Here is a 12,569-nt window from a genome sequence, read left to right on the forward strand (position 1 = left end):
ACTCCACCACCTCCCTGGGCAGCACATTCCAATGGCTAATGACTCTCTCGGTGAAGAACTTTCTCCTCACCTTGAGCCTAAACTTCCCCTGGCGCAGCTTGAGACTCTGTCCCCTTGTTCTGGTGCAGCTTACATCACTAACCACATTAGCTGCAGTCCTCAGCCACTCCCAGTGCTGTCCCTCTCAGGCTATGGTGCTAGTTATGGAGATGCCCCTGGGACCACCACAAAGCACAGCACAACCTGCATGTGGGCACCCCAAAGCCCTGTCCAGGGCTCTTGCTGCTTTAACCATGGAGTAGCTGGGATGTTTCCCCTCCCAGCTCTGGGCAACAAGATGGCATCACCCAGGCACACACAGAGGCTGCAAACCCACCCTTGCCAGGTGATTGGTATCCATCACAGCCAATCTTTGGCCTCTTCTCGCTGTAGCGGGCACAGAGGTGAGCACTGCCCGCCTGGTTACAGCACCAGTCATACAACTTCAGCTCCTGATCTGGAGGTAAAAGGGAGAGTAAGCAGCTGAAGAGAAGAAGACAGGGAGAAGGGCTTGCTCCAGGCAGGCAAGGTGCTTGCCTCAGCTTTTGGCAAGTCCATGTTCTTTCCAAGGCCCAGCATCATGTCAGGAAAAAGGTTGGCACGGAGATCAAAGTTATTTACAGGCCACAGTGATGCCAGCCTCAGCTGGGGAATGCCAGGGCTAGCTGAACTTACCACGGTAAGGGGAGGCCTGCCTGGAGGACCTCCAGTACCTCTCCTGCCGTCCCTCGATGAGCTGACCCTGGCTGTCGTACAGGCAGCGGACGCTGGCACCATGCTGGTTGGGGGCAGCTGAATGCAGCATGGAGAGGCGGGCAGCCCACCAGCCTGCAAGAGGGTGGCAGTGAGCATTGGTGCAGCTCTCCCTGGCCAGCACCCATCCCCATTTTCTTTGGGGTTCAGTGCCCACCTGGCCAGAGGGGACCTCAAGCAGCCTTGCGGAGGAGGTGGGGAGGGACAGCTCAGGGATGAGGAGCGGGGGGAAGCAGCATGTCCACTTGCCTCTGCGGCTGCTCTTGAAGCGTGGGTCCTGCTGCCCTTGCTGCAGGGAGCAGGGGCAGGCAGGCAGGCCCTGGCTCCACATCTGTGGCTCCTGCTGCCGCCCTGTCCATGCCAGGCACTTCAGCCTGTAGTTGACACCCACGCGGCTCTCCAGCTTGTAAATCCACAGCCCACGGAGGTCTGAGCAGGGAGAGAAACCATAAGCTGCCACCTCTGTCCCAGGGAACTGTAGGGCCAGTTTCAGCTTGAGGTGAGAATCTAGACATGCTGATGCTGGAAGCTAAGCCCACACTGACTCCCCCCAAATGAGCAACCCCATCTTTAAGAGCCACCCAACAACAGCAAAACATGGGAAGAGGCTCTTGCCAAGCAATAAAGCCTTGAAACAGAGCCTTTGCAGTAAGAAGTGTCTATGGACAACACATCAAGAATGTTTCAGCCTCAGGGCCTAGCTGGTACCCAAGGGCAATATTTTATGTGCTTGGAGGAAACAGCCTGGCCTTGGTGAACTCAGTGAGAGCCTTGCCACAGTGGCAGGTTGGATTTCATACCCTGGGAACAATCCCCTCCCCATGCAGCCCTTCACCAGTCCCTGAGGGTCTGCATGAACACAGCCAGCTCTGTGACACTACCTGTGTTGTAGCCCCTGAACTGATCAGGGCGATATTTAACTGCTGGAGGTCTCTTACTCAGGTCATCATTGCGGTAAAAGCCATCCCCACTGCGTGCAGAGGAAAAGAAGGAAAATCAGAGATCACTCTGCCCAGGTGGAGTTATCCCTGCCTCAGCCTGTCAGGCACCCTCATCCTGAGACAGCAGGACCCCACTACATCCAAATTGCAGCTCCAGGGACAGAAGGACAAAGGCAGCAGCTCCCCCAGCCTCCTGCTCCCTCTCTGCAGGGTGCAGTTGGTTTGAAGTGCTGCTCCTGCTGCATCGTGGGCTGAACTCACAAACATCTCCAGATCCCCGAGAGCAGCTTCCACGGTTTCCAGTATTTTTACAGGCAACATGGAGCAGAAACCCAGGAGCGATCATGTGCAGGCAGGCACACACACATGCCTGTGCCGCCCGCGCTTCCCGTCCCAGCCACCTTTTCCTTACCCAGCTGCAGCAAGCAGCTAATGAGCGAACCCTGGAGACGTGCATGGGACGAGATGTAATGCGAGGAGGCAGGAAGCGACCGCTCCGGACAGGCAGCGGAAATCCCTTCCCTCGACTGGTACAAAGTTCATTAAACATCCCCTATTCCCCACTCCTTCCACCCAAAGCACCAGGATCCTGTGGGCCCAGGACCGCAGAGGGATGTGTGGATCGTACAACAAGCACAGCCTGTCAGGTCAGGGTGCTGCAACACAAACCAGCCACTAATGGGGCAAAACTGGGTTGGAGGCTCCCATGTGTTAGGCTATGTGGGCACGCAGACCCCATCTGGGCTGCCTTCAGCCTTGCAGAGGAATCCATGGTTCATGGAGGGGAAGGACCAAATCAGCCAAAGTTGGGGGTGGGACACAGCCTGGTTCATGGAGGAGGCAGGGGCTGGGTGCTGAGCCTTCTGTACCTGGTGTAGCCGATGAGCACATTGGTGGCAGCAAGCTTGGTGTAATCCCATTGCATGCCTCCGTCCTGGTACAGCATCAGGATGTAGGACCTGAAGCCATCAGTGGTCAGGATGGCCTGGTATGTGACCGTCTAGGGAGAAGCATTGTGGACAAGTGAGAAACTGAGCAAAACTGTTGGGTTTAAAACTAGGAGTGTGGGTCAGTGCTCCCTGGAGAATGTCAGGGCTGAGGTCTCGATGTGCAAGTCAAAAGCAGTCTGGGCTGGTTTGCACTTTGCATGGAAAATGTGATGATTGCACTTTGATGTTGTTCCATGAAAAGCCTCAAATTCACTCCGTTTTATGCCTCTGAAGAAGAGTGTTTCTGATGTAAAATAAACCCCTACCACATTAAAGAGAAAGATTTTTGGAGCAGGGAGAGTTCAGTTAAAGATGTCCCCCTCAAAAAAAACCCAAAGCCACCAACACATGGGCACAGCCCAGTTCTTTTTGGCAAAAGTCTTCAAGACTGACCTTTTCCACCAAACTGGTTAGAGGCACAGACAAGGTGATCACCCACAGGTCTTGGGTTTTGGTGTTTGCTTTCTTTGACAACTCAAGAAGCCCCCGAGCTCCATCACCCCTTACCCTGCGGGTGTCTGTCCTTGCTGTGTGGGCAGGTGCTTTCTCCCAGGTAATCTTCAGGGTCCAGGCTGCGGAGTAGGAAGACCTCAGGTACCGCCGAACCTTCTCTTCCACATCACGGACAAATGGAGGCTTGACTGTGTTAAGGGTGAGGAACTCCTGCAGATTGGGTACACCACATCTGCCTCAGATCCCAGTAGGGTGAAGACAGGTCTAGACTGCAGTCATGCATGCAGCGTTGTGCCTGAAGGTTCAGACCTTTGGATTTGGAGGGCTCGAGAGGTGACACACATAGAACCGATGGCTCTTAGATCTACCCCAGAAACACTTCTCAAGGGCTCCATCAATCACATCTCAAGGGGCATCTACAGAATAGGTGATGATTTTCCCAGGCAACCAGCACCAGAACAAGAGGACACAGTCTCAAGCTGTGCCAGGGGAGGTTTAGGCTGGGTCTTAGGAATTTCTTCCCAGAAAGAGTGATTTGCCATTGGAATGTGCTGCCCAGGGAGGTGGCGGAGTCACCATCACTGAAGGTGTTTAGGAAGAGCCTGGATGAGGCACTTGGTGCCATGGTTTAATTGATTAGATAGTGTTGGGTGATAGATTGGACTCAATGATATCAAAGGTCTTTTCCAACCTTGTTAATCCAATTCAATTCTATTCTATTCTATTCTATCATCAAAAGGTGTTTCATGTAACCATGCACCTGGGTGGTTTCACTCACCTGGTAAAACGTTGTTCCAACACCTCTGGAGAAATCAGCATCGTCCCAAAACACAGCAATCATGGGAACCTCCTCATGGCCATTGAAGCCATTGGGAGGAGGATTGGGGTATGTGAGGATGTTGTTGTCTGAGGCCGGGAAAATGATTTGTCCATTGTCTGTAAACTGAGCAGAGAGATCCTTCCATCAGGCAAGGGCAGGACCAGTGGGACACCCTGATGTGAGTCTGGCAGCCCTTCCATTTGCAAGCCCGCTTTGAGCAATGCCCAATGAAGCCTACCACTGGCCACCACTGAAATGTCCACGTAGTCACTTCTTTTCGCAAACAGACCTCAGTAGCATCCCCCTGATTTGCCCCCACAAAGGTCCCATCCCAGGCACCTGGCTCCCAGTGCCTCCCCCAGGGTTTGGGGGCACAGCCACGTGCCCAGCGGGAAGTCAAGCCGAGGTAGACTCACGTAGAGAGAGTCGCGCAGGGTTTTCCCCAAGGGGAATCCAGTCTCAGGCTTGAAAAGGGGAGAATGAAAATCCACCCTCCTCTCCACGTACTCTTGATCATTCTCCCTCGCTCCGTACCCATACAGGGGCACAGCTGCAGCTGGAAAACAAAAAACACCAAACCCCCAAGCCCACTTACAACAAAGCCTTTGGTCTGTGCCAAAAACTCAAAGGGCTGAAATGATTCTTTCACACAGCCTGGGCAGCAGGAGGCCGGGGAGGGGAGACGCTGTCAACAGCCACCTGAGACATCCTGCACGTCACCCTCCCTTGCAGGAGCTTTCTCCCACCCCTTTCACTGCCTGACATGCACATAGCTGCCCTAAACCCATTGTGATGGTCTTTGTAGTCACTGGCCCCTCCTGCTCCAGCCTTGTTGGGGCACCACAGTGAAGGGCTGCTCTTAGAATGGGAAGAACCTAGTACAGGACTGTGGTAGGAGGACAGCAGGGAATTCAACACCCACAGCTCTGTCTAGAGATGTTTACCATCTCCAGCTCCCTATTTCTGTCTGTTAAATAAAACAATGCATTTGGAGAGGCTCAGCCTGCCAAAAAAAATAGCAAGCTCATATGCAGGAGCTCCTCATTAAGCATCACCCCCGTGGGTCCTGGCCCCACATTGCCCCCTCAGTCTCTGGGCACTGAAGGTCACCCAGGATGATCCATCAGGAAGGAGGTCAGATATGCTCCTCCTGCCCAGGCTACCACATGACATTCACATACCTGTGGGACTGGGCAGCGGGGTTGGAGCGGCCACTGGCCCTCTTGGTGGAGCTGGAAACATGGGGGACGATGCATGGGAGATGACAGTGGCTGGTCCTGGCCTGGTGAACACTTCCCTGACCCCGGGGAGCTGGGCTGGCAGGGCTGGGCTGGCAGTGGCTGGGCTGCAGGACACAACTGGGCGTGCAGTGGTTGGGGACTTCCCCTGTGCTTCCCCCTGGCCTAGGAAGGGTACGGTGGGGCTTGACCCATCTGTGGCAGGGGCTCCCTTTGGCAGGATGGTAGTCAGCTCTCTGCCCAAGAATGGCTGCAGGGCAGTGGGTGACAAGGCACCAGCAGGTCTTGGCCCTGAGGTCTTTGATTCTGGGCTGCCAGCAGTGATCCTGGTGGCAGGAAGGCCAGGGAGCCCTGAGCCCCCTGGCAGCGTAGAGCGACTGGGAGTCTCCGTGCTTGCCCCAGTTCCAGTGGTGCTGGGAAGGAGCTGAACCATGTCCCCTTGCCCCCCTGTTGCTCCAGGGAGCACAGCACTCGCTTCCACTGGCACAGGGCTATTAGGATCCCTGGAGGGGACTCCAGGGCTTCCCAGCTGGTGAGGAGCCAGAGGCAGGGCAGGTTCCCCCAGCACAGCAGCCCCCAGCTCTCCCCTTCCCTCTGCAGAGGACTGTGCTATGGACTCACGTGCCAAGAGCGGAGCGGGAAGCCCAGGGCTGGCAGATGTCCCAGCTGCAGCAGTGTCTCTCTGTGGAGCAGAAGGCAGCACTGGGGCAGTGTTGGGGGACATGGGGATGTAGGGGAACGTGTCTCCTGAATGTGCTGGCATTCCTGAGGCCACCTCGTCTTCAAGAGACCATGTCTGAGCACCTCCAGCATCTCCTGCCAACCCACCCGGTGCCCCTGGCACCAGGGACCTGCTCCCACTCTGGATGCTGGGGGAAGAGTAGGGGTTCCCGTTGGATTCGAGCCCTGAGCTCAGCCCACGCCCAGGAAGTAGAGAAGCTGGCAGTGAGGAGGCTGTGCTGTCAGAGACACTGCTGCCATCTGGAGCCACCGGCACCAGGGGCTGCCTCTCCTGAGGGGAGGCATTCACATTCGTTCCTGATGAGATCTGAATGATGGCTCCTGTGCTTTCTCCCAGGCTGGCCCCAGGGGAAGGTCTCCCATCAGCTGAGGCTCCTCCAGGCAGCTCCACTACATTGTCTTGGCTCGGTTTTGCATCAGAAAGTCCAAGATCGGCACCACTCTGGATGCCGGGGGCTGACACAAGGGACTGCTCAGGGCCAGCAGCCTCCAAGCTTGTGCTCAAGCCACTGCCAGCTCCACTAGCTCCAGGAATGCGTGCTCCATTAATAGTGTCACCAACTGTCCCAGATGTTGAAGACCCCTCCGTAGATGTGGAAGAAGATCCAGACTGCAGCACAACTCCCCTTTCTCCATCAAGGGCTCCTGAAACATCCACTTCCTGTCCAGCAGTAGCCTGGGACTGTCCCAGGGACCCTCCATCACCATGCACTTCACCTGCCCCTTCTCCTGCAGCAGGAGGGACGCCAGGCTCAGCACCCAGGGAAGGCTGCAGAGCTCCAGGAGCACTGCCCACTCCTGTGAGGGTACTGGAACTGTCTGGCTTCGGAAGGGAGGATGATGCAACCATGCTACTGGGAGAGGCAGGACCAGACGAGGAACCTGTGCCAGGTAGCTGATCCATCCCAGGTGCAATCCCACTGCCTGCAGTGGGGCTCAGGGATGGCTCAAACCTCATCCCACTGCCTGCTCCTCCCAATGCCTGCTCTGCAGTGCTGTCTTCATGCCCCTCTGCCGCTGGCAGTCCCAAGCTTGCATCAAGCTGGTCCTCAAGGGTAGATGATGGGACTCCTGCTGATCCATAAGCTGCTGAGCCACTGCCTGGTCCATTAGCTCCAGGGAGACCTGCTCCTTGAAGATCATCAGCTGCTGTCTCCCATAGCTGTGATCCCCCGGGGGTTGGAGATACAGATGCTCCTGGTGCAGCACCAAGGTCAGGGCTTGCTGGTGTCTCTGGCCCGGACACAGCCCCTGAGGGTGGATAAGCAGACCCAGGAGCACTGGCAGACGCACCAGGCAGGTTCCCTGGCCCTTCAGCACCTGAAAGATCAGCCTCCAGCCCAGCAGCACTGGGAGATGCAAGACCAGGTGGAGACACTTGTCCCAGTCCTGATGTTGCTCCTGCTACATCCCCAGGAGCTGATGGAGGGGACAGTTCAGCATTCACCAAAGGTCCTGTTCCTCCAGCTGGAAGTTCTCCAGTGTTAGCAGCATCCTGCTGAGCACCAGTGGCTGAAGGGCTTGTGTCACTCGGGGTATCTGCATAGAGATTGCCATTCCCTGGACCTTCTGCCTGTGCTGTGTCCCCTGCACCCTCGGCCTCCTGACCCTGGACCCCAGCGGTGGGCCATGCCAGACCCTCAGGTGCAAAAGATGATGGAGTGGAGGCATCTGAAGGTGAACTCAAGTCTGTGTCAGGTTCACTGACTCCCTGGGAAGCATCAGCTGCTGTCCCCCACGGCTGTGACCCCGGGAGAGATGAAGACACTGCTGCTCCTGGTGCAGCACCAAGGGCAGGGCTTGCTGGTGTCTCTGGCCCAGACACAGCCCCTGAGGGTGGATAAGCAGACCCAGGAGCACTGGCAGACGCACCAGGCAGGTTCCCTGGCCCTTCAACACCTGAAAGATCAGCCTCCAGCCCAGCAGCACTGGGAGGTGCAAGACCAGGTGGAGACACTTGTCCCAGTCCTGATGTTGCTCCTGCTACATCCCCAGGAGCTGATGGAGGGGACAGTTCAGCATTCACCAAAGGTCCTGTTCCTCCAGCTGGAAGTTCTCCAGTGTTAGCAGCATCCTGCTGAGCACCAGTGGCTGAAGGGCTTGTGTCACTCTGGGTATCTGCATAGAGATTGCCATTCCCTGAACCTTCTGCCTGCGCTGTGTCCCCTGCACCCTCGGCCTCCTGACCCTGGACCCCAGCGGTGGGCCATGCCAGACCCTCAGGTGCAAAAGATGATGGAGTGGAGGCATCTGAAGGTGAACTCAAGTCTGTGTCAGGTTCACTGACTCCCTGGGAAGCACCAGCTGCTGTCCCCCATGGCTGTGACCCCTGGAGAGATGGAGACACTGCTGCTCCTGGTGCAGCACCGAGGTCAGGGTTTGCTGGTGTCTCTGTGCCATCAACAGCAGGCAGGATATCGGCCCCAGCCCCTGAGGGTGGGTATATAGCCTCAGGAGCACTGGGAGTGTCTGTGGAAGATGGCAGCAGTTGTTGCTCTCCAGCAGGGATCTGCCATGAGCTAGGCTGCAGGGATGGTTGGGCCAGACCCACAGCCCCCATATCACCTCTGGGCAGTGCAGTGGCTGGGACTAGAGGACTTGTGCCACTCTGTGCTTCAGTGGGAACCTCTGGGGCCAGCAGTGAGGTGGCCATATCTTCTGTTGCCTCGGGTGCTGTGGGTGCTTCGCTGACTGCAGGTGACAGGGCTGAAGCAGGAGGCTCTGATGACACCCCAGGAGCATCCTGTCCATTCACATCACCACTGCTGGACGGTACCAGGGAAGCAGCTGGGCTCAGCACTACCTGCCCAGGGAGGAGGGAGTGCTCCCCTGGGTTTCCCACTGTTCCTGACACTGTTGGGCTCTCCAGAGGCAGGTGGGATGAGCTGGCTGTGCTGAATTCATCATTTACTGCACTTCCTACATTTTCAGACACCGAAGCCAAGGGACTTTCCTCAGCAGCCAGACCGCTTTCTCCTGTTGGCTCTGGGGTGAGGCTCATGGCACTGCTCACCACCCCATCCTGCTGGGTTGTAAGCAGCCCCCCGGCACCAGGGCTGGGGTTCAAGGAGCTGGCACTGGCATCACTGTGGATATCCACTGGCAGAGCTACACCTTCCTCAACTGCTCCTATGGCTGGGGTCAGCTCTTGGCTTGGCAACACAGTGACACCAGCATCCACGGGGCTGCCAGCAGTTGGCTGTGCCACCCAAGCAGGTGTGGTGGGGAAAGACATTGTGCTGGTGGTGAGGTCCTGATCTTCTGCTCCTTCCCTAGTCACAGCTGTGAGGACGTCCTCCTTCACATCTGCAAACAAAGGGGTGGTCCCCAGTGGGGAACTGGGAGTGGCTCCTATTATGTCAAGGTCTGCATCTGGGGTAGCAGTGAGGTGCTGCGTGGAGACAGCAGGAGTGGTCACGGCTGCAGCAGGAGCAGCAGAATCCCTTTCAATATCCTGAGAAGTGTTAAGAGGCTTGGTCACATTTGTCAAGGTCGGTGCTGTGGTGCCATGCTTGCTTGTCACTGTCACCAAGGCATTCAGCTCAGCACCAGGAGGGGAGGATGGGCTTGACAGGCTCCCAGCAAGGATGCTCTCAGCTGTCTCAGCATCTGCTGCTGCAGTGGTTGTCTCCACAGTGCCCATCACCAGAGCAGCAGGCCACTCACTCTCTGCTGTGACAGAAGAAGCTGTCCCTTCATCAAATGGTCCCTCAGTAGTGACAGGGACAGCAGCAGCCCCAAGCCCTGCAGAGAAGCACAAAGAAGCAAAGCGTTACACTGAGTGCAGGAGCCAGCAGTCCGCGTGGCACGGCACATCTCCTACTGCTGAGCAGCCATGGCTGAGAAAGAACACAACTCATCACAGGTCAGGGAGAGATGCTGGTGCTAGCATGGAGGCAAAGGCAGCTGCTGCAGTTGGGGATGGTACTGCATGGCCACTGGGAAGAGCTGAGGCCCAGTGAACCTAGTTCATAGCCCCAGGGGCATCTGTGAAATGCTGCTGCCTGAGGACAGCCCTCAGCCCTCTTTGCAAGGACAGCCCTGAGCGCAGTAGCTTCTGCAGAGCCTAGGGGGGTTCTTGTGTTTTGTCACCTCTTGAGTGTCTAAGAGGCATTTAAATACACTTTACCCAAAAGCCTGTGGCAGACAGGACAGCCAGGGCTTAGCAAAACATTTCCTGACTGCAAACAGTTTCTGACACACCACAGTTAAAGTGGGTTCCTTAAACCTCAACTGGGCTGGGATCTTGCCGGCTCCTGCCCTGTTCTGCTTGCCTCTGGCTGCGTGCAGGCACTGGGGATTCCCTGACCGTGGAGGGAGTACTCAAGAGCTGTTAGGATCAAGCCCTGCTTATGGCTCCCTCCTCCTGCTTCCAAAATCCTGCCCCACATCCAGGAGGTTGTCTGAAAGAAGAAAACACCACTCCACATCCCAGGCTTTTCTCCCAACACCCACTGGCACCCACAGGTGATGTTTCACCCAGGCTTATTTTTAGGAGAGACTCTAGGGAGACCAAGCCACCATTGCTGGCTCCAGGAGGAGCCAGGCAGATCTGCTGACACTTGGCTTTAGGTGGCTGCAATTAAGGGAGATGAAGGGCACCCTGAAGGCAAGACCCAGCAGGGTTTCACCGCAGACTGGCAGCCCCAGTCTGCTTCCCATCCTGGTTCTCTGGTTCATCAGGTTCCCCCTGCCAAGCAGACAGATTTCCCAGCAGCAGAGGTGCCTCCAGCCTCGCCAGATCGTTAGCTTGTGGATAGCTTGTGCTGGAGTCATTAATAAACATCATCTCCTATGCCAGACCAGTCCTCAAGGGGTCCATCCTCCTCCAGCCTCCCGCTCCCCTTTCTGGCAAGGCTGCTTCCTCACCATCTTCCCCAGCTGAAACAAGCTCTTTGCACAACCCCCCTTAGCCGGAGGAGCTCAGCTGCTTCCCTCCTCATCTCAGGGAAAACAAAGTGCATCTGTCAAATCCCCCAGGTTAGTTTGGCACACTCCACCCCAGCAAATCCATATTTTATCTTCACTCTTCCATGTGGAGCAGGAAGCACCAGCTACCCAACAGCTCCCATTCACGGAAAGTTTGTGCAAGAGGGGCCCCAACACAGAGCGCTGGTGTTTGCTCTTCCCCAGGACATGGGAGGGATGGGAGCATCCCTGGAGCCCTGCTCTGCAAGCTGGTTTCTCTCAAATCCCTTACTGGAGGGGTATGGAGGCTGCCAGGCTGGGCTCTCACCTCTCCCACAGGTCCACACCTAAAGCCAGCTCCTCAAGCAGATGCCTGTCCTGTAAAACACTTTTCTAGCTCTTTGGTTGCACTGTACTGCAAGGACTAGTCATAGGAGGAGTTTCCAGTGCAGCCACGAAGGAAGAGCATCCCCCAAGTGTGCCTGCTGTGCCCTGCAAGAGCTTGGGCAGCACATGTGCTAGCAGAAAAATATTGGACATACCGTGTAGGATCCATATGCAGCATCCCACGAAGGTGGAAAGCGTCCATCCTCTGCTCCCCATGCCTCAGGCCTCCACGCAGGCAGAGTACTGGAAAGCTCAAAGGGAAGCCAGAGCAGCAAGCAGCTGCTCCCTCCGTCCCTGCCTGCCACTCCTGCAGAGCTGGAGTCCTACAGGTGCAATCCTGCTCCTACTCCCTCCTATTTATAGGCCAAAGGAGGCAGGTTGCAGCCGTTGTCCCCTCCCGCCTCGGGTGCTTTCCTCCAATGTCCCTGTCACCGTTTCCTTTGTGCCCAGCCCTCCCCCTGCCTGGATGTCCTGTTCACCTGGGGCATGAGTTGATAGTTACCCAGAGGCCACCCTGCAGAGGCTCACTACCCCCAGGGACCTGGGCACAGACCAGCGCAGCATCCTGAACCGCAGGCTGGCAAAACTGATCCCTGAATAGTGCATGGCACTAGTAACAGCGGCATGGCAGCCACCCCACGGACCTCACAAGACCTCCTACCCACAGCAGCCTCCCTCGTAGTTCCCATGGGACCTGTTCCTCATGGCAGCCACAGACCCCACAAGACCTGCTTCCCATGGAGGGGAGGAGGCCACTGAGCAGTGGGTAGTGATGATGGGGCAATGCCAGCTGGTGCCACCATGCCTGTGAGGACATCATAGGCACTAAAATCAGTGGCTGAGCTGTGTGTCAGCCTGGGGCAAGGCAAAACACAAGCCCCACTTAGTTCAAGACCTCCCCAGGAGACAGACAGGTTATAAAACAGGGAGAGGTATGACTGGGGGCAGGCCCTGGGGTGTCAGCTGAGCTCCCCAGCACTCAGCTGCAACTGTAAGCACTGGGGATCCCCATCCAGAAACCCAGCATGCCCCAGTGGAGTTTTAAACCTGCAGCTCTGTATAGACACAGCAGTGCTGGTGTGCTGGGAAGGGATGAATGGGACAAGGAAGCTCCTCTGCAAGGTGAGACCAGCATCCCCAGAGCACGGAACAGAAGAAGATGCAGCCCTAGACCCCCTCTCCTGCTGTGGGGATTCCATGGGTCACTTCACCTCCATGGGAACTTCACCTGGATCTCCTCAAACTTTCCCCCTTCCCCTGGAGTAGCAATTCCCACTCCCCTTGAAAACTGCTGCCAGCT

At 56.5% G+C, this 12,569-nt stretch overlaps 1 protein-coding gene across 1 annotated transcript; it reads right to left on the reverse strand.

The window, feature by feature from the left end:
- Positions 1-382: 382 nt before the first annotated feature.
- Positions 383-11,485, reverse strand: LOC128897670 (mucin-4-like). The gene is made up of 8 exons (XM_054166565.1): positions 11,425-11,485; positions 4,412-4,551; positions 3,954-4,118; positions 3,230-3,385; positions 2,603-2,733; positions 1,674-1,762; positions 1,042-1,221; positions 383-867 (listed from the first exon to the last, which is right to left on the reverse strand). Exons 1-8 carry the CDS (start codon positions 11,483-11,485, stop codon positions 701-703), a joined length of 1,089 nt encoding a protein of 362 aa, XP_054022540.1. The 3' UTR covers positions 383-700.
- Positions 11,486-12,569: the final 1,084 nt, after the last annotated feature.

This window comes from Dryobates pubescens, chromosome 13, assembly GCF_014839835.1.
Source record: "Dryobates pubescens isolate bDryPub1 chromosome 13, bDryPub1.pri, whole genome shotgun sequence".
Classification (NCBI taxonomy): domain Eukaryota; kingdom Metazoa; phylum Chordata; class Aves; order Piciformes; family Picidae; genus Dryobates; species Dryobates pubescens.